The sequence below is a fragment of the Sinohyriopsis cumingii genome, chromosome 9, assembly GCF_028554795.1.
Source record: "Sinohyriopsis cumingii isolate HCF-2022 chromosome 9, ASM2855479v2, whole genome shotgun sequence".
In the NCBI taxonomy this organism is placed as follows: Eukaryota; Metazoa; Mollusca; class Bivalvia; order Unionida; family Unionidae; genus Sinohyriopsis; species Sinohyriopsis cumingii.
In genome coordinates, this window is record NC_142969.1 from 107,719,129 (window position 1) to 107,745,646 (window position 26,518).

General features: G+C 36.3%; 1 protein-coding gene across 4 annotated transcripts in view; it reads right to left on the bottom strand.

The window, feature by feature from the left end:
* The window catches only part of LOC149792440 (uncharacterized), a 132,500-nt gene that overhangs the window by 48,318 nt on the left and 57,664 nt on the right, over positions 1-26,518 (bottom strand). For all 4 annotated transcript variants that reach the window (XM_089971015.1, XM_089971013.1, XM_089971014.1 and 1 more), the window contains 5 exons: positions 26,241-26,439; positions 25,542-25,693; positions 21,917-22,117; positions 13,425-13,523; positions 5,385-5,583 (listed from right to left, as the gene is read on the bottom strand). In XM_089971015.1, coding sequence (XP_089827141.1) covers positions 5,385-5,583; positions 13,425-13,523; positions 21,917-22,117; positions 25,542-25,693; positions 26,241-26,439 — 850 coding nt within the window. The remainder of the gene's footprint in view (positions 1-5,384; positions 5,584-13,424; positions 13,524-21,916; positions 22,118-25,541; positions 25,694-26,240; positions 26,440-26,518) is intronic.

Consider the following 26,518-nt stretch of genomic DNA (forward strand, 5'->3'; position numbering starts at 1 on the left):
CAGTTAGGTTGTAGTTCATTATTTACTCAATGTTCTTTCAGTGGTGCATGCTTAGAGACTACATCCATGAATAAGTCAGTCCACACCCTCATGGCTTCATCTATGTCATCCAAATGCATGATCATATTACATGGAACTTTATATAGGTCATTGAAAAATTATTCTATATTAAAAATTTTGAATGATCTGCAAGTGATAGTTTTGTGTATATTTTTCTTATTTCTCTTGCATTTAACCTTTCTTGTAAAAAAAGTAGGATAGTGGTCATTTATACCAACATTCGGTACATTAACACAAGCCACATTGTCTGGTAGGTTGGTATAAATGTGATCAATATGAGTGCTTGATTTTTCTGTTACCCTTGTGGGCTCATTTACCAGCTAGACTATGCCTAATAATTCAATAAATTTCATCCATGTCATGTTGTTTGAGTACTGAGTAGGTCCTTTTTTATATTGCCAAGTATATATGTTTCTTTCTCTTGTGCAAGAATATTTTCCATTATTTTCAAAAAGTTTTTATTCCAAATTGCTTTGGATGAAGGTGGCCTATAAATGAAACCATCTAGGAATGATTCTGCATTATTTTGAGAAATTTCCATCCTGATACTCTCAGTTTCATGTGTCTCCAAGTCAAGTCACCTTTCTGCATTTACGTCTTCCCTCATTTATTTCCCACTATACCTTGTACATTTAAGTGACCTATGTTAAAACCTTTTGTATTTAGTTTCATATCGATTATATGTATGTCATCATGCAATGGGGTACTCAGTGAGATTGTCTCCATACTACTTTTATCATTCTTACATCCTATTTCTATATTTAAATGTGCCTCTATATTAGCATCTTCAAAGTCACATACAGATCCTGAAAATCCATTAACTTTTGCATTTACAATAGTGTCCATTGAATAGTTAGAGACAAGAGTCTCACTAGGTACATTTAGATTTTTTATAAATTAAGCAATGACATCCTCCTCTTTGCCAGCTTCCTAGTATGTATAATACACTGATTGACAAAGTCTTTGTTTGTGTCCAGATTTATGGCATCTGAAGCACTCAATCTGTTTGCCATCATGGCATACCTGTGTCACATGCCCAGTTTCTCCACAGTAGAGACAGTACTCTTCATTATAGTGCCTGAAAATGGGGGCATACATGTTAACATTTCTCAGTAGTTGAGAGGTTCCTTTTTTACTTAAATGAATTTTGTCACTTTGATAGAGGCTTAGGTTGACATCCTGGTTCTGAAGAAAGAAAGATGTGTATTGTGGAATGTACTGTAGGTTGAAGTCTTCACATAGGTCAATTATCAGATCATTGATTTCTTTGGCCTTGGTGTCCACACAAGGAGGTACTCCTGATATCATTATTTTACATATATTAAGGCTGCAATACCTAGCAGCATACAGTAAACTTTCAAAATCTGTTCTGATAATTTGGTTGTATTTTGTTTGGTCAATATTCATTATTCTGTCTGTGATGTTGTCGATTTTTGCACCTTTTAGAGTCTGTACATCTGTTTTAAGAAGTCTCCTTGGTATTATAGTTTTCAATATTGAGGAGCCAATTATTAGAGTCCTATCTTAAATTGGTGCACACTTATTGCTGTTGCAGGTGTGACACATGACTGAGAAGGGGGTACTGTTGTTTGCAATGCAGGATTACTTTGGGCATCAGTTTTTATTTTCATGGTCATTTTACATTTTCTTTTAGCTGGTAATGGGATTGTCTGTGTCTGAGCATCTGACATTGTTTTAATTGAGAGTCTGTCTGAATTTCTAATTCACATGAGGTTACTTGCTCATTAATCCTTCCCTGTGCTGACTTAATAGCATGTAACTGTAGTTTTAATTCTTCAATTTGGGCCTTCAAGTTCCTAATTGTTTTTTGATGTACACACATGGAGAAATCATTATGGTTTAAGACATGACTGCAATGGTCATGATTTATGGAGCATGTAATTGCCTGACATTCTGAAGGGGTGTTAATTTTATTGCCTGAGTCATCTAGGTCAAAGACTTTAGGAGCTGTTTCATGTTTGGTACTACATCAAGTTACTGGTGTAGATGTCAGCATATAACTGCATTTAGCATGGGTATTCTCATCCTGTCTACATTTACAGATAATATGATCTAACCATGTGAAACTGTTCAGCCCCTGTATATGTAAGACACATGTTGTTTCATACACACGGTGTTTTTATCTTGTGTTCTGTAGATAGTTATATGGCAGTCATCTTGTCTATACTTCCATACACTCAAATCAATATACCTGCCCTGTGGAGGAATGAGTGAAATACACCGAAATAAGAAGGAACTTATACAACAGAGAAACTGGTGCAATTCACTGAAATAGGAAGAAAGAATGTGTACTTTTGAGAAGTGAGTGAAATACAGTAAAGAAGGAACCTTAACTCAGGAATGAAAGGATCCTGTACCGTAGGGGAAAGAGTGAATAAAGTAGGAAAAAGGAGAAGAGACGTGTACTGTAGAAGAATTAGTGAAATACATGTACACTGAAAGAAGAACAAATGCAATAGATGAACGAGTAAAATACATTGAAATTAGGAAGAAGGAACCTCTACTGTTGAGGAATGAGTGAAATACATTGAAATTAGGAACATATACAGAAGCAAAATGGGTGAAATACACTGAACTATGAATTACACTGAATTACAAAATACACTGAATTATGAAATACACTAATTGACAAAATATACTGAATTACAAAATACACTGAATTATGAATTACACTGAATTACAAAATACACTGAATTATGAATTACACTAAATTACAAAATACACTGAAATACACTGAATCATGAAATACACTGAATTATGAATTACACTAAATGACAAAATATACTGAATTATGAAATACACTAAAGGACAAAATATACTGAATTATGAAATACACTGAATTATGAAATACACTGAATTATGAATTACACTGAATTACAAAATGTACTGAATTATAAAATACACTGAAATAGGGAGATAGAACCTATACAGCAGAGGACTGAATACACTGAAATAGGGAGATAGAACCTATACAGTAGAGGATTGAATACACTGAAATAGGGAGATAGAACCTATACAGCAGAGGATTGAATACACTGAAATAGGGAGATAGAACCTATACAGCAGAGGATTGAATACACTGAAATAGGGAGATAGAACCTATACAGCAGAGGACTGAATACACTGAAATAGGGAGATAGAACCTATACAGTAGAGGATTGAATACACTGAAATAGGGAGGAACCTGCTGAGGAATAAGTTAACTTGAATATGCAATTAAAAAATAAAATTGTTAAGTTGACCCAAAGATGAAAATCAAATGAATATTGTGGAAAATAAGAGAATTTACTGTAGACTTGTGATTTCAAAGTTATTTATGAGTTGTGTGTTACATGTGATATAGATAAATGTATTATGTGCAAATTTGTAACCAGCAAAACTATTTGAGAACTTAAAATGCTGCATGAATCAAATATGGTGGGAAAAATTCTTAAAAAAACTACACTTGTCATTATTATTACACCATTGCACAACTGTAAAAATATTACATAGGTGTCAACTTGTACGGTTTACCTGTAATTTGTACGGCTTACCCGTAATTTGTATGGTTTTTTTCCTTTTTTGTCAGCATAAGGCCACACAACCGTTTTGTACAGTTCTCTCGTAAAAAAATTTAAATTTAAATTGTATTTTTTTTTCATTTTGTGTGCATCTGGGACTCTTGGCATCATTTTTTTTTTGCATGAGAATTCTGTGTGACTATGGTGGCCCAAAACAACCAATCAAATCATACTCAAAACTGAGCTTTTCCTTTGATAATGAAACGAGTTTCATTCATGGTTCAACTCCAGTGTGTGAAGATCTTGTCGTTTATCGCTCAGAGATTAGACACTCACTTGGATTTCTAATATTGACTAACTACCTGTGTAGTAAGTATGTTTTCTTATTTTATACATTATTATTTTATTATTTATACTTATTACTATCAAATGCATAAAGTTTGCATTAATTTTCATACTTTACATAGTTGGCAATCATGTTGGTGTAACCGTAATTCGTCCGACGTTTCTGTGTGGAGATAAAGTCGATTTATTAAAATTTTTAACAATATACTAATTAAAAATAAATACTCTGCTGATTTTAGCATTGGCATTTTATCATGCTGCTATAGTTTTGAGTTAAGTTTGTCCGATAAGGTAATGCAAACAGGAAGATGCATTGCCATAATGACAGACATAGTACAGATACTGAGTGACTCAAAAATATGTAACACTGCCAATTTATAACAAGTTTGTGACCAAAATCGGCACACAATATAGCAAATTTATAACTTTTCAAACACCAGATATGCAATTTTAATAGAAACGATCAACAGCTTATGTGGTATAAACTTCCAGACTGCTACTTTGTCAATTTTTCTATTTCTAGATTTCAATTTTTGGAAAGCTCCTGGCATAATATCTTGGGGTTTATGGGGAAAAATATAAATTAATAACATATTTTTAATAGGGAGATCTTCTTCTTACACATGTCAAGTCTATATTTTTACATTTGTTTTTATTTCTCTCATCTAGTTAAAATATTCCATCTATCAAATGGCTGAGCCTAACTCAAAAAAAGGCAAGCTTGAAGACACTGACCAAGGTTGTGGCAAGTTTCAGGCTGATTGGATTAAAAGTCTTCCCTGGCATTGTAGATGTATCCAAGTTAGGATCTTCCTTTGAATTCTTTTTTTTAAATTTGCAGAAAAGACATAAAAGTGATGGTGTCGAGCATATATGATCTGGATGAACACTTCAGGAGAAAAATGTACGAAAGAAATTTTGAAATGAAGAAGGGAGCATCCATCAGAAGCTTCTTTGCTTAGTCAAAGCAGGAAGATGACAGTGTTAAAAGTACAAAGAATGAAATAAAGTTTCAGAAATGTAAATAATTATGTAAACATGTGTCATAATAATTTGTGTATAGCATTTGTTGTTTTAAAACTGTTAACTTATATATTATATGAATACATTTTTTCGTGTAAGGTTTTTTGGTCTTTGTAAGGTTTTTATTGGTTTGGCGTACATGTTTTCATCTCAAAGGGTTGACACCTATGCTATTAGCTATTTCTTAATTTCATCAAAAATGTGAGCCTGAAGTATTGTAATTTATATAAACACGCTAATATTTTCAAGTAAGGTCAGTTAATCAATGTATTTATAACTGAAAGATAATAATAACTAAATTTGATTAATATAGTTAAATTTAAACAAAGTATTAATTACTTATTTTAATAATTTCAGTAAGGGAAATGTAAAAAATGTTGAACAATGTAAAACTCCGACATCCTGAGAAATGGACTAGTTTATATTAATACCCACTTGTGGCTACTTCTGTGTCTCCTTTAGCAAAAAACAGGTACCAGTCTGTGTCAAGGTCAAAAAAATTGTCTACAGCATAAGCAACCCTCTTTATTCTCTTTCCACTGGGCACTAAATCAAATCTCCTCACACGAGAAAAACTGCATGCTAGAACACCGTTTTCTACTTTTCCACTTTTACTAGTGATGCCAAAAGTATCCTGGAAATAGGAAAGAAATCAAATAATCAAATAATCAGTAAATATACAGCCACCTAATGCAATTTCCCTGAGCAGTAATTTAGCAGTATAACATTTACTCCATTAGAGTCCCTAACCAGTATGACATTTATTCCATTAGAGTCCCTAACCAGTTTGACAATTATTCCATTAAAGTCCCTACCCAGCATGACATTTAATCCATTAGAGTCCCTAACCAGCATGACATTTACTACTTTAGAGTCTGTAACCAGCATGACATTTACTCTATTAGTCACTAATCAGCATGACATTTACTACATTAGAGTCCCTAACCAGTATGACATTTACTACATTAGAGTCCCTAACCAGTATGACATTTACTCCATTAGAGTCCCTAACCAGTATGACATTTATTCCATTAGAGTCCCTAACCAGCTTGACAATTATTCCATTAAAGTCTCTAACCAGCATGACATTTAATCAATTAGAGTTTCTAACCAGCATGACATTTACTACATTAGAGTCCCTAACCAGTATGACATTTACTCCATTTGAGTCCAAACCAGTATGCCATTTACTCCATTAGAGTCCCTAACCAGTATGCCATTTACTACATTAGGGTCCCTAACCAGTATGAAATTTACTCCATTAGAGTCCCTAACCAGTATAAGATTTACTCCATTAGAGTCCCTAAGCAGTATGACATTTACTCCATCAGTCCCTAACCAGTATGACATTTATTCCAGAGTCCCTAACCAGTATGACATTTACTCCATCAGAGTCCCTAACCAGTATGACATTTACTACATATATATTAGAGTTGCTAACATTATCATTTACTACATCAGAGATCAATATGTCATCCTGTGAGTGACTTTTATTCCTTTTGTCTGAGCTAAAATTTATCATTTTTCTATCTGCATTGTTTGCAAGTGATAAAAATATCAGCTTCCAAAACCCTTGTTCAGTTGCCATTTTTTGTACTGGTTATACCTCTCCCTTGATAACTCATGCTCAGTGAAGTCCAAAAACATAGTCCACACTATTAATGAGGGTGAAAGTTACAGAAGGACCTCAAAGGAAATGAAACTGGGTGGATGGGAAACAGGACTGTTTCATGGCTGAATACTCGTTTTGTAATTACTTTTTGGAATATTTGTTTAATTTCAAGAAATATTAAATTTTAAAGATTATTAACAACATTACTCAAGAGCGAACATGAGTTCATAAAAATTTGTGCTTTTTGTTCTTGGTTCACAATAAGATTCCTTTTTTTAAAGACCAGGGACATTTCTTTTGTGAAACAACCATCAACATCAAAAAATAGTTTTACTTCTATTAGTAAAACATTTATACCATGCTGTCATTGCAAGTAATAGTGAAACTTCATCTCATGCTTGAGGAAATCTTTCAGTGCCAATTCAGGAATTCAAAGTTCTTTATAAACTCTGGAAGTTGGTTTTGTATAATGAACTATATCTGTGAAATAAAGCTTTCTATTTCTGACCTGTACAAAATTTTCCAGTCGGACTTCAGGCGGATTTCAGATGGGCTTCTTAAGTATTTTCTTCCTAAACCATAACTGTTCATATTAAGGAAGCTTAGGCAAATTTCAAGTGGAATTCAGAGCATAATTTTAGACAAAATATGCAAATTAGTTGTCTTAATATTCTGCTTATATAAAAAGAATCCAAGATTTTCACCTGGAATAAAAATCCACCTGAAATCTGGTAAAAAATATTCCAGGCAGACTTAAGGTGGATTTCAGACATTTTTTTAAAAAGCGTTTTCTGCCTAAACCATAAATTTAAAGAAGCTTAGGCAAATTTCAAGTGAACTTTAGGTGGATTTCTGATGGAATTTTAGGTGAAATATGCAAATTAGTTGTCCCAAGATTCTGCTTAAACAAAAAAATCCATCTAAGATTTCCACCTGAAATAAAAATCCACATAATAAAAAAAATCCTGCCTGAAATTTTCACCTGAAATAAAATTCAGCCTAAGGTTTCCATCTAAGAAAAAGGCTGCCTAAAATGTATACATGCTTCAGATTTCTATTAAACAGCAAAATGATGCTTAGAAATTACTGGGAATCAATGATTATAACTACTTACAATAATTTTAAAAATTGATAATAAATTTTATTTTGACAGACATTATCAAACAAGATTTAGGTTTTTCTTGACTTCATTTTCTTTCTTGCATATAAAACCTGTTCCATCATGGCATCATTCATTCCTTTTCATTTCACTGAAAATTTGGTGAGATTTCAAAAACAATTCACTGAAATTTTGGTGAGATTTCAAAAACAATTCACTGAAATTTTGGTGAGATTTCAAAAACAATTCACTGAAAATTTGGTGAGATTTTAAAAACAATTCACTGAAAATTTGGTGAGATTTCAAAAACAATTCACTGAAATTCTGGTGAGATTTCAAAAACAATTCACTGAAATTCTGGTGAGATCTCACTACCATTCATTGACAGTTTGTTGAGATATCACTGAAGTTAAATTGACCATTACATAGTATTTTACTGAAGTTTCAGTAATTTTTCATAGATATTCCAAAAAGTTTCAAATAAACAATGGATATGAATTAAACAGGACTTTATTAACCAGGGTTATATTTCAGTGTACATGAAACAAAATTATACATCTGTTATAATTATATGACATCGAAGAGATATGGGATATGCAGACTTCACTTTTAAATAATAATAACCTTATTTAAAGAGGGTAACACAATTAGCTAAGAACTAATCTACCTTGAGGCCCTCATACAAAGGAATTTATTTATTTTAGCTGCATCTCTGAAGCCACTGGATATATTGGGTTTGGAAGAAGGAAATAGAGTAGGCATTTCTAATCTCAACAGGAATACTATTCCAGAGCAGAGTTCCAGAGGATTGGAAACTTTTTTTAAATAACTCCTTATTTGGTTTGGGAATTTTACACTGTTTGGTAGACATGGATCGCAGGTAGCCTATACTGGAATAGTGGTTGTAAATATTCAGGAGCACTATTATTGAATATCCTGTACATTAATTTGGCTTTTCTCAAACTGATTCAGTCTTTAATAGGTAATAATTTTAACCTACCAGCTAAATTTTCATTGCTTTCTTTCTGGATTGATATTAGCCCAAATGCTCTTTTTTGAAGATGTGCCAGCTTTGCTATGTTTTTATCATTTGAATTACCCCATACTGTATTACAGTAGTCTAAATAGTTTTGTATGTAACTGTTATAAAATAGTTTTCTGTGCCTTTCAGGGAGAAAATATCTTATCCTATTGAGAAGCCATAAACTTGAATTGACATTTTTTTTACTGGTATGTTTGATATGTTCAGTCCATGATAGGTTATTATCTACCAGAACACTAAGTAGTCTATCATGACCGACAGAATGTGCAAACTATGATGTGTTCTGGTCGCTTGAATGCACAGGGGTTCATTAGGAGTATCTGTCCATGAATCATGGAGGTTCTAACCTGTAACAATATAACACAAAGGATGACACCAGTCCACACCCCTCGGTAGTTACAACACTGCTAGTTTATCCTAATTGCATCTGCTAATTTCCAACATAAGCCAGTCATAATCAAGAATAGTTCAATTTTCAAAACAGCTCGACAAACTTCATTTAGTTTGTGACATATTGGAGAAAATGCAATAATTTTTCATCGATTTTGACGTCTGGACAAGTACTGTCTGGCAGTGCCATTTTGCATTTGGATAGTCTTAGATTTTAACAACAACGGAAAGGTAAGATCAGAACAACCTCGAGTCTGCAGTAAATATCTTTAATGTATATTGTGATGCATTTTAATTTTGGTGGCAAAAACAAATATTGATTTTGGTAAATTTGGTGCTGATTGCTGGTTACATTGTTGCACAGAGCATTGTTAACTCCTGAAGCATACTTATTGTTTAACTACAGACTCGAGGTTGTTTGGAGCTGTGATAATAGCCTGACATAAACAATCATGGACAGAGATGTGATAATAGCCTGACATAAACAATCATGGACAGAGCTGTGATAATAGCCTGACATAAACAATCATGGACAGAGATGTGATAATAGCCTGACATAAACAATCATGGACAGAGATGTGATAATAGCCTGACATAAACAATCATGGACAGAGCTGTGATTATAAACTGACATAAACAATCATGGACAGAGATGTGATAATAGCCTGACATAAACAATCATGGACAGAGCTGTGATAATAGCCTGACATAAACAATCATGGACAGAGATGTGATAATAGCCTGACATAAACAATCATGGACAGAGATGTGATAATAGCCTGACATAAACAATCATGGACAGAGATTTGATTATAAACTGACATAAACAATCATGGACAGAGCTGTGATAATAAACTGACATGAACAGTCATGGACAGAGCTGTGATAATAAACTGACATAAACAGTCGTGGACAGAGCTGTGATAATAAACTGACATAAACAGTCATGGACAGAGCTGTGATAATAAACTGACATAAACAGTCATGGACAGAGCTGTGGTAATAAACTGACATAAACAGTCATGGACAGAGCTGTGATAATAAACTGACATAAACAGTCATGGACAGAGTTGTGATAATAAACTGACATGAACAGTCATGGACAGAGCTGTGATAATAAACTGACATAAACAGTCATGGACAGAGCTGTGATAATAAACTGACATAAACAGACAGAGCTGTGATAATAAACTGACATGAACAGTCATGGACAGAGCTGTGATAATAAACTGACATAAACAGTCATGGACAGAGCTGTGATAATAAACTGACATAAAGAGTCGTGGACAGAGCTGTGATGATAAACTGACAAAAACAGTCATGGACAGAGCTGTGATAATAAACTGACATAAACAGTCGTGGACAGAGCTGTGATAATAAACTGACATAAACAGTCATGGACAGAGATGTGATAATAAACTGACATAAACAGTCATGGACAGAGCTGTGATAATAAACTGACATGAACAGTCATGGACAGAGCTGTGATAATAAACTGACATAAACAGTCATGGACAGAGCTGTGATAATAAAGTGACATGAACAGTCATGGACAGAGCTGTGGTAATAAACTGACATAAACAGTCATGGACAGAGCTGTGATTATAGACTGACATTTTGCAAGCTTGGATACAACAGTGCATATTGCATTTATGATGATTAAATTGAAACCAAATTAAACAATAGAACTGAAACATAAATTCACTAATGACAATTTATGTTTAATTGGTATTTAGTCATTAAAGTGTTGCAACCAAACAGCATTAATAACATTTTCATTGATTGAAATTTCATTTAATATTGTTGTTTAAAGTGTACTGAGAATTTTGTTTCGAAAGATTAATGTTAACAAAATATACTATTTATTTTTAAAAGTTGAAAATTTCAAAAGATTGATTCAAATTTTGGGCACTAACCACCATTCTCCAAGGTAAAATGAGTGACTCATCAAGGTTACATTTATCTTTATGTTCAACAAATAGGGGCCACATTTTGGGCATTTTCTAGTTTTACAAAAATATGATTCATGCCTGACCCTGCATTATTTAGTGGGTTCATCAGTTATCCACACACAAGTTATCAAGCGAGTGGTGAATCTAATCTATACCGTAAGCCAGGGCTTTAAGAGCAGGAAAGAACTACAATAATGTGTTATCAATTTCAACAGTAATCTTTTTTAGTATTTGAAATAAAAAATACATGCAGAACTGGACAACTGTATTGATTTTTTTTTAAATAACTGAAGTTGGATTTTAATAGGTACAAAATGGAGTAACTGATCCAACTGAAACATTAATGACCAGAAAAAATATAAACAAAAGTTAGTATATCATAATTGTTGAAAGTAACTTCAGAATCTTTAGAAAATCACAATCAATTAAAATAATTAGGCTTCATAATTACTTGCAATCTGAAATGGAACCTTCACATTTAAAAAATATATGCCAAGAAAATGTGAAATTTACGGCTATTAACAATTAACTTGTCATCTTGTGCACAAATTTTGGAATTAGCTTACAAGGTTTAGTTAAACCTATTTTAGAATCTGTTTTTACAGTTTGGGAGTTTGGGACCCTAATTCGAAGAATTGAGGCTGAACTTGAAAAATAAAGCAGAAAGTCAGATTTTTTTACATCCAGTCATGACTATACACTACCACAAAGTATGACCTCAATGTTGACTAAGTTACCTCAATAGAAGCCTTTAAACTAATGTAGTCTGGAAAACACTAATAACTTTTTACAACGATTTTTAATAAAAAATCCCAACAAAATCCACTGCTATAATTTGATGACATCTGAACTAGTATAAATCAACAAAGTGCCCATAGTTTGAATGGGCAGTAACAATAGTTCCCCCTCCTCCTCCAAAAAATGAAAGACTAGGATAATTTACCACAGTTATTAATCACAACTACTGAATCTTCATTGTAAAACTTAAATCATGCATTTTCAAAATTAGTAGTCGCATATTTTTTGGAAACATTTGTTTATGCTGTGCATTGCACAAATGTCATTATGACATATTACCAGAATAATACAGATCACACGCGACAGTATGGAAGCCTACGCCACTTATACAGATTTCGTGGAATTATTTTTTTCCTTAATGCTCATGTTGAAAAAAGGAATAAATCATAACACAAGGTTAGTTTCTTTCTTTTAATTATCAATTAAGCGTTTTATTTATATATCTTATTGCAATGTGCAATGGGGAGGGGGGGCAAGCACAAATGCAATACAAATTTATTTCGTTTCTCAAGTCTTGGGACATATGACCAAAGTGAAAAAATGTTTCACCATAAGTTCTGGGACAGGAAAAAAAAATAATTATTTTATCGTGTCCCAACATATGCGGTAAATACGGTAGTAACAGATTTTCCCAGAATAAAGATAGTTTCAGAGAAGTATTTCCATATCTGTGAATAAAATGATTTGATACAAGAGAGATATCCTGTTTCCCCTTGAAGATACAATAGATATGCCTTATTCCACTGTGTATTATCAGCTTGTGCATGTAAGGATACAGTATTAGGCTGCATGCTAAACAGCTTATCTCCTGGTAAAGGAATCAATGTCAAAACAAGGTTTCTTTTACATTTTGGAATTATGCATGCATACTTTGCTCAGTTTGTGTACTATAAAAACCTGGAATTCTCAACTTGCATCTTCCACAATTATCTTGTATTCTGATCTCACTAACAGTAAGGACCAAAAAAGGCTGATGAAATAAATCATTTTTGGAAACATTAAACATAAATATGCAATTTCGAAATTGGTTAAAAACAAGTACGTTTATGTTGATTCTGTTGAGGGGGTGAGGTAATAAGGGGGGTCATGTTAAAATATACATTTGTGATTACACTTACAATCAACCATGCTCACCACTTTTCAGTTTTCTAGATCTCAAAACAACAAACTCAAGACCAGCCAAAGTGCGTAAATACAAAATAGTCCATAAATAAGAAATTGTTCATAAATAAATAGTTCATAAACAGGAAATAGTCCATAAATAATAAATAGTCCATAAATAAGAAATAGTCCATAAATAAGAAATGATGTCCAAGAATCCAACTTTATTTAATAGCATAACTGGCTAGGCCAACATTTTATTGGCTCTTTCAAAATTATGACAGTGCCTGTGTGATTGTGTTAGATATGGCTACAAAGGTACATGATATGAACAAGAGAATTTGGGAGTTAAGTGCTCAGTACAGGTAGACCACAAGGTGTCCACTAACTTTTGTATATTTCATCACATAGGTACATATATCGATAATAAAAGACATTTAAAGTTTCTTTACAATTTGAAATCATACTAAGGATAACTTACGGGCTGTAATAGGTCATTCCACTTGTCTGGAAAATTGTACGAGGAATGTACCGTGACAGTACCTGAATGAACAATGCAATCCATCACACTGTCATTACCCTGAAATATACACAAAAATCCACTATTTATTCAAGTAGTCAACAATCCCCCCCCTCCACAAACATTGATATAAATTAAATTTGCATGACAAATGCAATATGAAAATTTAATTTTTAATAGGTTAAAACAAGTTTTGCTTGTCTGTTCTTTGTGACAGTCAATATTTACATTTCTTTTTAAAACAAGTCTGCATGTGAACATTGTTCTGTTTGACCAACTATATCTGTGTGTGTGTGTGTTTGTGTGTGTGAGTGTGTGTGTGTATGTGGCTGTGTGTGTGTAATTTGGATTTTTAACATAGCTTTAACACTTTTTCAGTCATATCAATATGATATCTGCAGTGTAGCAGTTTATAATGATGTCTAGCACTGGGGCATCATGGCACAGACATGTAGTATGATGTCCCACCCAGTCACATTGTCCTGACACCATGCTGACCAGTCCTAACACTAACCTCTTAATGGTGAGCAACTAGTGAGGCAGCTGTTAGTACCATTTTTACAAGTCTTTGGTAAGACTCAGCCAGGGTTTGAACCCACAACCTCCTACATTCAAGGTGGATGCTCTAACAACTAGGCGGCTAAAGCGGTTACCAACAGTATGAAGTAAGCTGGGTACACACCATATGGCACATACAGCATGTACACACCATATGGTACATACAGCAGGTAGGTACACACCATATGGCACATACAGCATGTACACATCATATGGCACATACAGCAAGTACACACCATATGGCACATACAGAATGTACACACCATATGGCACATACAGCAAGCACACACCATATGGCACATAGAGCATGTACACACCATATGGCACATACAGCATGTACACACCATATGGCAAATACAGCATGTACATGCCACATGATACATACAGCATGTACACACCATATGGCACATACAGTATGTACAATTTGCTATGAAGTAGTATAAAGTATATTGGGTACACCTCATGTGGCACATACAGCATGTACACAACATATGGCACATACAGCAAGTACACACCATATGGCACATACAGCATGTACACACCATATGGCACATACAGCAAGCACACACCATATGGCACATAGAGCATGTACACACCATATGGCACATACAGCATGTACACACCATATGGTACATACAGCATGTACACACCATATGGCACATACAGCAAGCACACACCATATGGCACATACAGCATGTACACACCATATGGCACATACAGCAAGCACACACCATATGGCACATACAGCATGTACATGCCACATGATACATACAGCATGTACACACAATATAGCACATACAGCATGTACAATTTGCTATGAAGTAGTATAAAGTGTATTGGGTACACCTCATGTGGCACATACAGCATGTACACAACATAAATGGATCATTTGAAAAAGCATGTTTTTCAAAGGAATTTTTTTTTTGTCCAAACATGCTTCACTTGGCCTTGTCAGTATTGGCTTTTTCATGTGACTTTTGAGAAAGGGAACAACTGTAATTCTTGGATGGAAACATTTTATGAGATAAAGGTAGACAGAATCAAATGAGATAGAAAAATTTATTTAAGTCGGCATACATGGTTACAACACAAATAGCTTTAGCACCAATAGTTACCTTTGGAGTGGTATCTGTTCACCTGATATAACTTTAATCACTTATTCAATAATAACAAATCATCTGCAGCAGTCACATATCTCTATTTTATTTCATCCAACCTTCCCTCGGGTGTCCTGTCCAGTTCCAAATCATCTCCTCAAAATGAAGCCTATATCCCTCCCAATTCCATGCTCTCCCAATAATGCAGCCATATCCCTCCCAAAACCAGTTCCAAATTTCTCATAAACCATGCAGCTATGTTCTCTCCATGTCATCATCAAGCATCCAGCCCTCCCCTCTATTCCAACAACTCTCCATGTCATCATCAAGCATCCAGCCCTTCCTTCTATTCCAACTACTATCCATGTCATCATCAAGCATCCAGCTCTCACTCTATTCCAACTACTCTCCATGTCATCATCAAACATCCAGCCCTCCCCTCTATTCCATCTACTCTCCATGTCATCATCAAACATCCAGCCCTCCCTCTATTCCAACTACTGTCCATGTCATCATCAAGCATCCAGCCCTCCCTCTATTCCAACAACTCTCCATGTCATCATCAAGCATCCAGCCCTCCCCTCTATTCCATCTACTCTCCATGTCATCATCAAGCATCCAGCCCTCCCTCTATTCCAACTAATCTCCATGTCATCATCAAGCATCCAGCCCTATCCTCTATTCAAATTACTCTCCATGTCATCATCAAGCATCCAGCCCTCCCTCTATTCCAACTACTCTCTATGTCATCATCAAGCATCCAGCCCTCCCTTCATTCCAACTACACTCCATGTCATCATCAAGCATCCAGCCCTCCCTCCATTCCAACTAATCTCCATGTCATCATCAAGCATCCAGCCCTCCCTCTATTCCAACTACTCTCCATGTCATCATCAAACATCCAGCCCTCCCTCTATTCCAACCAATCTCCATGTCATCATCAAGCATCCAGCCCTCCCCTCTATTCCAACTATACTCCATGTCATCATCAAGCATCCAGCCCTCCCTCTATTCCAACTAATCTCCATGTCATCATCAAGCATCCAGCCCTCCCTCTATTCCAACCAATCTCCATGTCATCATCAAGCATCCAGCCCTCCCCTCTATTCCAACTATACTCCATGTCATCATCAAGCATCCAGCCCTCCCTCTATTCCAACTACACTCTATGTCATCATCAAGCATCCAGCCCTCCCTCTATTCCAACTACTCTTCATCTCATTATCAAGCATCCAGCCCTCCCCTCTATTCCAACTACACTCCATGTCATCATCAAGAATCCAGCCCTCCCTCTATTCCAACTACTCTCCATATTATCATCAAGCATCCAGCCCTCCCCTCTATTCCAACTACACTCCATGTCATCATCAAGCATCCAGCCCTCCCCTCTATTCCAACTACACTCCATGTCATCATCAAGCATCCAGCCCTCCCTCTATTCCAACTACTCTCCATGTCATCATCAAGCATCCAGCCCTCCCTCTATTCCAACTATACTCCATGTCATCATCAAGCATCCAGCCCTCCCCTCTATTCCAACTACTTTCCATGTCATCATCAAGCATCCAGCTCTCACTCTATTCCAACTACTCTCCATGTCATCATCAAACATCCAGCCCTCCCCTCTATTCCAAGTACTCTCTATGTCATCATCAAGCATCCATCCCTCCCCTCTATTCCAACTACTTTCCATATCATCATCAAGCATCCAGCCCTCCCTCTATTCCAACTACTCTCCATGTCATCATCAAGCATCCAGCCCTCCCTCTATTCCAACTACACTCCATGTCATCATCAAGCATCCTGCCCTCCCTTTATTCCAACTACTCTCCATGTCATCATCAAGCATCCAGCCCTCCCTCTATTCCAACTACTCTCCATGTCATCATCAAGCATCCAGCCCTCCCTTTATTCCAACTACTCTCCATGTCATCATCAAACATCCAGCCCTCCCCTTTATTCCAACTACTCTCCATATCATCATCAAGCATCCAGCCCTCCCTCTATTCCAACTACTCTCCATGTCATCATCAAGCATCCAGCCCTCCCTCTATTCCAACTACTCTCCATGTCATCATCAAACATCCAGCCCTATCCTCTATTCCAATTACTTTCCATGTCATCATCAAGCATCCAGCCCTCCCTCTATTCCAACTACTCTCTATGTCATCATCAAGCATCCAGCCCTCCCCTCTATTCCAACCAATCTCCATGTCATCATCAAGCATCCAGCCCTCCCCTCTATTCCAACTATACTCCATGTCATCATCAAGCATCCAGCCCTCCCCTTTATTCCAACAACTCCCCATGTCATCATCAAGCACCCAGCCCTCCCCTCTATTCTATCTACTCTCCATGTCATCATCAAGCATCCAGCCCTCCCTCTATTCCATCTACTCTCCATGTCATCATCAAGCATCCATCCCTCCCCTTTATTCCAACAACTCTCCATATCATCATCAAGCATCCAGCCCTCCCCTCTATTCCATCTACTCTCCATGTCATCATCAAGCATCCAGCCCTCCCTCTATTCCAACTACTCTCCATGTCATCATCAAGCATCCAGCCCTCCCCTCTATTCCATCTACTCTCCATGTCATCATCAAGCATCCAGCCCTCCCTCTATTCCAACTACTCTCCATGTCATCATCAAGCATCCATCCCTCCCCTTTATTCCAACAACTCTCCATATCATCATCAAGCATCCATCCCTCCCCTCTATTCCAACTACTTTCCATATCATCATCAAGCATCCAGCCCTCCCTCTATTCCAACTACTCTCCATGTCATCATCAAGCATCCAGCCCTCCCTCTATTCCAACTACACTCCATGTCATCATCAAGCATCCTGCCCTCCCTTTATTCCAACTACTCTCCATGTCATCATCAAGCATCCAGCCCTCCCTCTATTCCAACTACTCTCCATGTCATCATCAAGCATCCAGCCCTCCCCTCTATTCCATCTACTCTCCATGTCATCATCAAGCATCCATCCCTCCCCTTTATTCCAACAACTCTCCATATCATCATCAAGCATCCAGCCCTCCCCTCTATTCCATCTACTCTCCATGTCATCATCAAGCATCCAGCCCTCCCTCTATTCCAACTACTCTCCATATCATCATCAAGCATCCAGCCCTCCCTCTATTCCAACTACTCTCCATGTCATCATCAAACATCCAGCCCTATCCTCTATTCCATCTACTCTCCATATCATCATCAAGCATCCAGTCCTCCCTCTATTCCAACTACTTTCCATGCCATCATCAAACATCCATCCCTTCTCTCTATTCCAACTACTCTCCATATCATCATCAAGCATCCAGCCCTCCCCTTTATTCCAACAACTCCCCATGTCATCATCAAGCATCCAGCCCTCCCCTCTAATCTAACTACTCTCCGTGTCATCATCAAGCATCCAGCCCTCCCTCTATTCCAACTACTCTCCATATCATCATCAAGCATCCAGCCCTCCCTCTATTCCAAGTACTCTCCATGTCATCATCAAACATCCAGCCCTATCCTCTATTCCATCTACTCTCCATGTCATCATCAAGCATCCAGCCCTATCCTCTATTCGAACTACTTTCAATGCCATCATCAAACATCCATCCCTTCTCTCTATTCCAACTACTCTCCATATCATCATCAAACATCCAGCCCTCCCCTTTATTCCAACAACTCCCCATGTCATCATCAAGCATCCAGCCCTCCCCTCTAATCTAACTACTCTCCGTGTCATCATCAAACATCCAGCCCTCCCTCTATTCCAACTACTCTCCATGTCATCATCAAGCATCCAGCCCTCCCCTCTATTCCATCTACTCTCCATGTCATCATCAAGCATCCATCCCTCACCTTTATTCCAACAACTCTCCATGTCATCATCAAGCATCCAGCCCTCTCCTCTATTCCATCAACTCTCCATGTCATCATCAAGCATCCAGCCCTCCCTCTATTCCAACAACTCTCCATATCATCATCAAGCATCCAGCCCTCCCTCTATTCCAACTACTTTCCATGTCATCATCAAGCATCCAGCCCTTCCTCTATTCCAGCTACTCTCCATGTCATCATCAAGCATCCAGCCCTATCCTCTATTCCATCTACTCTCTGTGTCATCATCAAGCATCCAGTCCTCCCCTCTATTCCAACTACACTCTATGTCATCATCAAGCATCCTGCCCTCCCTCTATTCCATCTACTCTCCATGTCATCATCAAGCATCCAGCCCTATCCTCTATTCCATCTACTCTCCAAAACATGCAGCTCTGCCACCACCAGTTCTGGCCCATTGCCTAATCATGCATCCATACTCCCTCCAATCCCACTCCTTTCCCTCACCATACCATGCCATTACTAACTCCTTTCTTAATCTCACAGACCTGCCCCCAGTTCCAGCTCTTCTCTTAATCACACAGACCTGACCCCAGTTCCAACTCCTCTCTTAATCAGGCAGCCTTGACCCCAGTTCCAGCCCTAACCCCAGTTCCAGCCCTGACCCCCTACCTATTCTAACACCTCCTCTAATTATGCAGCCTTACCCAAGAGTGCAAATTAAAATTCTGACATTACAGCAGACAGGTATTCTAGTCATGTCAATATAAAGTGACATGTAGTGACATCACTGGTAGATATACACACAGATTTGCAGGTTCACATAATGACACTTATTCCTCATAAAGGGTAAAAAACATTGACAAAGATTATCACTAATTCCTACCCATACCCATTTTTACATTAAATGAGTTAACCCATACCCATTTTGACATTAAATGAGTTAAGTGCTTGGTACAGTTTCAGCGTAACTCATATAATTCAAAACATTCACACAGCACTAGTATTTACATATTCAGAGCCTACCACTATCTCTGATATTTTGACATACCATTCAGATAAAGGTCAAGCATTCCAAGTTACCACTACCTCTGAAATTCTTATGTACCATTTAGCTCTAGGCCATGCATTCATAGTTACTCACTTTGAGTTGATCACTACCTCAACTATTTTAAAATGACTTCAAGATAGAATTTCTCAGCAAATATTTAAAGCTCTAACTATTGCTATGCAGATAAAAGATTCCAAAGTTAATCACAGGGTTCCTGCACTTCATGAAATAAAAATCTCCAGGTCTTTTTTAAATGTTCACCTAGGACTCTTACTGAATGCATTTACAACAAATTTGGCTCAGAAAATATACATGTCTTCAACAGCTGATTCCTTGGTATTGGAAAAGTAATCAATTCTATACGTACATAAATACAAAACTTCAGACTATATTCTGGAGACTCCTCCATATAAAGGACACCTGCCTATAAATGGCACTAAGATTATTTTCAGATAAAGGATACCTGCCTATAAATGATACTAAGACTCCTTGATATAAAGGGCACCAGTCAATAAATGATACTGAGACACCTCAATATAAAGGACACCTGCCAAGAAATTGTACTGAGACACCTTCATACAAAGGACACATGCCTATAAATTGTACTGAGACTCCTTTATATAAAGGACACCTGCCAATAAATGATACTAAGACTCCTTGAAATAAAGGACACCTGCCTAGAAATGATACTAAGACTCCTTGAAATAAAGGACACCTGCCTATAAATTGTACTGATGCTCCTTCAGGACACACGGCACTAATTATACAGATAAACTGTGAACCAGTCTAGAAATGGGTGAAGAAATAATAGAGTATTTACAGGTTTGGTGGTCCATAATTGGTTAATAATGAAAATTAAAATTTTAGGAAAAATATCTTTTGAGAGCTTATCCTATATGTAAAAAAAATATTGACAAATTTCTACTGATGCAATTTTAGCATTTTTACAGGCTTGACTCAGGAGTACTCAATACTGAAAGTAGCACCTGATTCATTTGGTGCAGAATCAATAACATGTGTTTCATGCACATGTATGTAAACAAATTGCCGCGGGTCATATGGTGTTCTCCACACATAAGCTTGCACCAAGGTTAGATGTGCATGAAGAATTATAGGTGTCATTATCAGCACCCAGAAATTTTAAGTTATTGAATTTTGAATATGATAGTGTTTCCATATGTTTACCATTGGAGTTGAATTAGTACCGTGAGTCCTTCATACAAAGGACACATGACTATAAATTGTACTGAGACTCCTTTATAAAAAGCACACCTATCAATAAATGATACTAAGACTCCTTGAAATAAAGGACACCTGCCTAGAAATGATACTAAGACTCCTTGAAATAAAGGACACCTGCCTATAAATTGTAATGATGCTCTTTCATATAAAGGACACCTGCCTATAAATTTTACTGAGGCTTCTTTATACAAAGAGTACATGCCTATAAATTGTACTGAGACTCATTCATATAAAGGACACCTGCCTATAAATTGTACTGAGGTTCCTCCATATGTTCTTGTTGTTGTTTTTGTTGTAGGGTTTAACACCATGTTTCAGCACATGGTGGCCAGAATAAATGGTGGAGGAAGAAACCAGGAAAAGCCCAGAAAGAAGCATCGACCCATGAGAAGCTACCAGCAAGCTTTCTCACATACCCAATGGCCAAGTCCAAGACTAGAACCCATGCAGACAGAGGTGAGATAGCAGTGATTCATAATGGTGAGCACTTTAGAGTCTCTGCCACTCAGGGCCCCAGAGATTCCTCCATATAAAGGATATGAATCATACTGTACTTTAAAGACAAATTTCATTATAGTTAAAAACATTTCTTCTTTATATTATTTTATGTATAGTCTCAGATGCTGATCAAATAAAAGAACAACAAATTCAGCTATTAAATTGCATACCATTTCCTTATCATCAGACAATCCGAGTGAGACCCAGTAATTATCAACTGCTGGTATCTTTGCCTTCATCTCAAAGTCCACACTATCACCACCATTATCTTTCCATGTTACCAGGAAAGTCCAGGAGGCTCCATGGTTGCAGTCATGGAAACAGCCTTTGGTAGTGCCACAGCCATGGTCAAGGCATGTGGCACCAAATCCCTGTAACCAAGAAATAATAACTGGCAATTATAAATAAAGCAAAGTTCAATTACTTGCAAAATCTGCTTGTGTTTTGAATTATTGAGTTAAATCTACACTTTTAAAAGTAATTATCTGTGGAAACGTTTGATCTATGGTGAAAAAAGTATAGGAATTAACAAAATTTAGTTTTTACCCCACCCTACCACTGTCTCAAACCACACCTTTTGGATCAATGATCAAACAGATTACATTTCCAGATCCTTTACAAATACATTTTTTCTTACCGGCACAATTATATATCAAATTTCTGTTGAAAAGTGTGTTCATAAATGTCTGCAATTGGAATTAATACAAACTGGACTTCTGAACCCTCTTTAAGGCCCCTGCTTTCCAACCTTCTATAAGGCCCCAGGAGGGATACTGTGACATGGCCATTACCAAACTGGATGACTACTTTCAAAAGACTGCATAAAGATGAATGGAAAATTGACAAACAGACAAATAGATAATGGGGACAGCAAATATTCCAACATTAAAAATAATTGGTTATTTGTTCTTTGTTTCCAGCAATATAACTGGACTCATTTCAGGAATTTCAAACTTTATATTGTTTGGTAGTTTTTAGCACAAAAATGTTTGAGTTGCAGATGATCAGATGAAGTTCTGGGTTCTTTAAGTTTTTCAGCAATTTGAACAAAAAAGTTGTTAATAATATTTGAGACGTCAGTTGGATTATTGGTATAAATGCCCTCATGATTAAGGGATAAAGTTTCAGTTCTACTCTTACATCTGTCTGCACCAAACCCTGTAAACACTCTCCAGATAGCTTTGGGATTATTTTGGTTTTCATCAAGCACTTTTTTATAGTACACTTGTTTGGCTTGATGTATCATTTTATTATTCCTCCAAACTCTATATTCAGTTTGATTTCCTACTGATTTTAGTTGGTCTCTTTGCTTTATTGCTTCTAAAATTTCTGGGGAGATCCAGCCTGGCTGGTGGTCTTTCTTTATCCTGTGTGTTTTTAAAGGGGCATGTTTGTTCACTATACTGATGAATAGATCTGCCCAAGCATCTAAAACATTATCAATATCTTCAAAGATTTGGACTGTATTCCATTGAATCTGTTTCAGATCTTCTAGGAATTTAACAGTATCAAAGTTTTGAAAAGATCTATAAGCCATGCATTTATGGATATTACTTTTTGTTTATTTGCCATTGACTTGTTAGAAAAATTGCAAAGTTGTCTTTCATACCAATCTTTGGAACCATTACTTCCAAAAAATTGGGGCATCCAGCTTGGCTCAGGGTGGGTATAACTCTGCACATCCAACTGTCCAAGACTACAGTCTGTACTGAGGCAAGTACAGAAGGCTGGGGAGCCCACCTACTACCTTCCTTTGGTAAAGCCTGCAGTGCATAACCTCCCCAGGAATATCATCTACATATTCCTTGGGTGACTCATCTCAAATGACAAGGAGGAACCAAGTCTCCAGACCTTTGCGACATAATGTGGGACTTTCTAACAACAAATCCACCTACATATTTGCCATATTCCAGTTTGCCTAAATGGATGCCCATTCTTTGTCTCTCCCTCGGTTTTTACTCAGATATGTAGCATGTTGCCTCATCTTCATTGCACCACTATGATGGCAGAAGTCATGGATCACCGACCTTCTCAATCTTGCATCAGAAACTCATAAGGAATTTTGATTTTCCCTCATCTACTCAAACAACCATGATGGCAGTTGTTCAACCCTGCAAAAAGTTATTGAACCTGCATGTCTGGATTATATGAAACATACCCACAGAATTAAACAATTCTTGTAACCAGTCATGGAGAGAATCGCTCAGGCATGAAGGCCCTCCACTCCAAAGCATATGAAGGCAAATTGCACATTTTCCCTCAGTGGTACACAAGTGAACATATCCTGCTTCTCCAGGCTTCTTTACTGCAAATAGCTAATTTCCTCCACTGGCTCTTTGAAGACATAAAGTTAGTACTGAGTATTATAAATGATTCCACTACTGCTGAATCCTTTCATACAAAAACATTACCCTGTTCTCAAGTGACATAAGGCAGGCTCCTAGCATTTCTTCTTTTCATAATCAATGTCTTAAATGGATGAAAACTTTAGAAAATTGAACAGTTCTAGTATAAAAGATACTGCCTGCTTTTCTTTAATTTTGCATCATTTTCATAGTTTAATTTTTCAATGCAGATATTTTATGTTTTAAAATTGCCCGTGCATGTGTTCCAGGCTTATAAATTCATAAAATCAGTACGAAACACAGGTGTTACTCTGGACAGTACTCTCACATTGCACCAACATGTCATGAACATATGCAAGGCTGCATATCTTGAGCTGAGACGCATCAGCTCCATTTGCAAATATCTTTCAGTTGATGCCACTAAAACACTTGTGTGTTCATTAGTACTTTCAAGACTGGACCATTGTAACTCAATTCTGTCTGGTTCATCTCAATATCTACTCCAAAAACTTCAAAAAGTTCAAAACACAGCTGTTTGGATCATACTTAGAGTACCACAATCAGAGCACACCTCCTGGCTGCTCTGTACCCTACATTGGCTATCCATTCAATCCAGAATCAAATACAAAATTTGTTCTCTGTGCTACGTTTCACTGACGGACTCTAGTCCAACATACCTATCTGACCTCACCCATGTGTACACATCAGCAAGATACTTATGCTATTCTTCTGACAATCGTATACTCATTATTCCCACTATGAAAACAAAGTCATATGGACAACGTTCTTTTGCATACCAGGGCCCAGCAACGTGGAATGAATTGCTCACTGAACTTAGACACAAAGACACAGTGATCACATTCAAGAGGGCTCTCAAAACTCACTTATTTCGACTGCAAGAACAAACTTAAAGACCTAATAATGTTCCCTACCTTAAATATTTTCAGCATGTTTTCTATGTTTTTTAATTTCATGGTGTTTGTTTTTTGTAATAAGATCATTATATGTTTTTTATGTTAAAGGTGTTGTCTAATGTTGTAATGCGCTTAGAGCTTCTAAAGATAAGGCGCTATACAAAGTCCTCATTATTATTATTAGTATTATTAATAATTTGAATTTTAAAATTACTTAATTATTTAGTGTCAAGCCAAATTCCTCACATCATGTTGTATATACTGTATATATTGTACATAAAAGATAGAAGGCCTCAAGGTAGATTAGTTCTGTAACTAACTGAGTTACCTTCTCTAAATAAAGTCTTTATTATTATTGTTATTAATTATTTTTATTATTATTATTATTATTTGTTGCACATATAGAGAAAAAGAAAATCTACCAAATTTCTTGACTATTACATCTTGTCCTAACAACTTTTGCTGTGCGTTATGGAAAAAGAAAATAATATACAGGTCAATTGTTGTCATTTTTAAGGGTGAAGTTAGACTGTTACATGGATCATGGTTTGCAGCAAGGTGGTTGTTGACAGTCGTGATTCTTGAGTGGAACCAGTGTCGGGAAAGGAAATGTCTCTCAATGTTTGGAAATCTGCCTTTACCATGGAAACAGCTGGCAGTACTTTCATGTCATGTATCTCCTTCACCACTGAAACAGGAAGAAAGCTGTATTGTAGAGGAATAAATGAAATACACAAAAAGAGAATAAATATACTAAAAAAGACAATCAAATGAACAATGTGGAAAATAATATACAGGTAACTTACCATAAATTTAAATAACTTAAGATTTCAAACTACTCTATGCATTTGCATGTTACAAGTGACACAGATAAATAGGCAGTTTACAAACTTTCAACAGCAATAGATTTAAAAACCTTAAGTGAAGGGAGATCACACTTTGTGCATAATGTCCTTTTTCACTATTAGTTATTTCCAAAATGTTTTTTTGTGGTCATAAACATAAGCCTCAAAAATTATAATTCATATACCCTAATATTTTCAAGTGACATCAATCAATCAAACTATGTATTTGCAACTGAAAAATAATAATAACTAAATTAGATTAACGTAGTTAAATTTAAACAAAGTATTAATTACATCTTTTAATAGTTTCACCAAGAAAGATGTATAAAAGGTTGAAGAACAATATAAAACTCAGACATACTGAAAACTGAACTAGTTTATAATACCCACTTGTGGTTCCTTCTGTGTTTCCTTTAGCTAAAAACAGATACCAGTCTGTGTCAAGGTCAAAGAATGTATCTACAGAAGAAACAACCCTCTTTTTTCTCTTTCCACTGGACACTAAATCAAATCTTTTCACACGAGAAAAACTGCATGTTAGAACACCATTTTCTACTTTTCCACTTTTACTAGTTATACCAAAAGTATCCTGGAAATAGGAAAGAAATCAAATAATCAAATAATCAGTAAATATACAGCCACCTAATGCAATTTACCTGAGCAATATA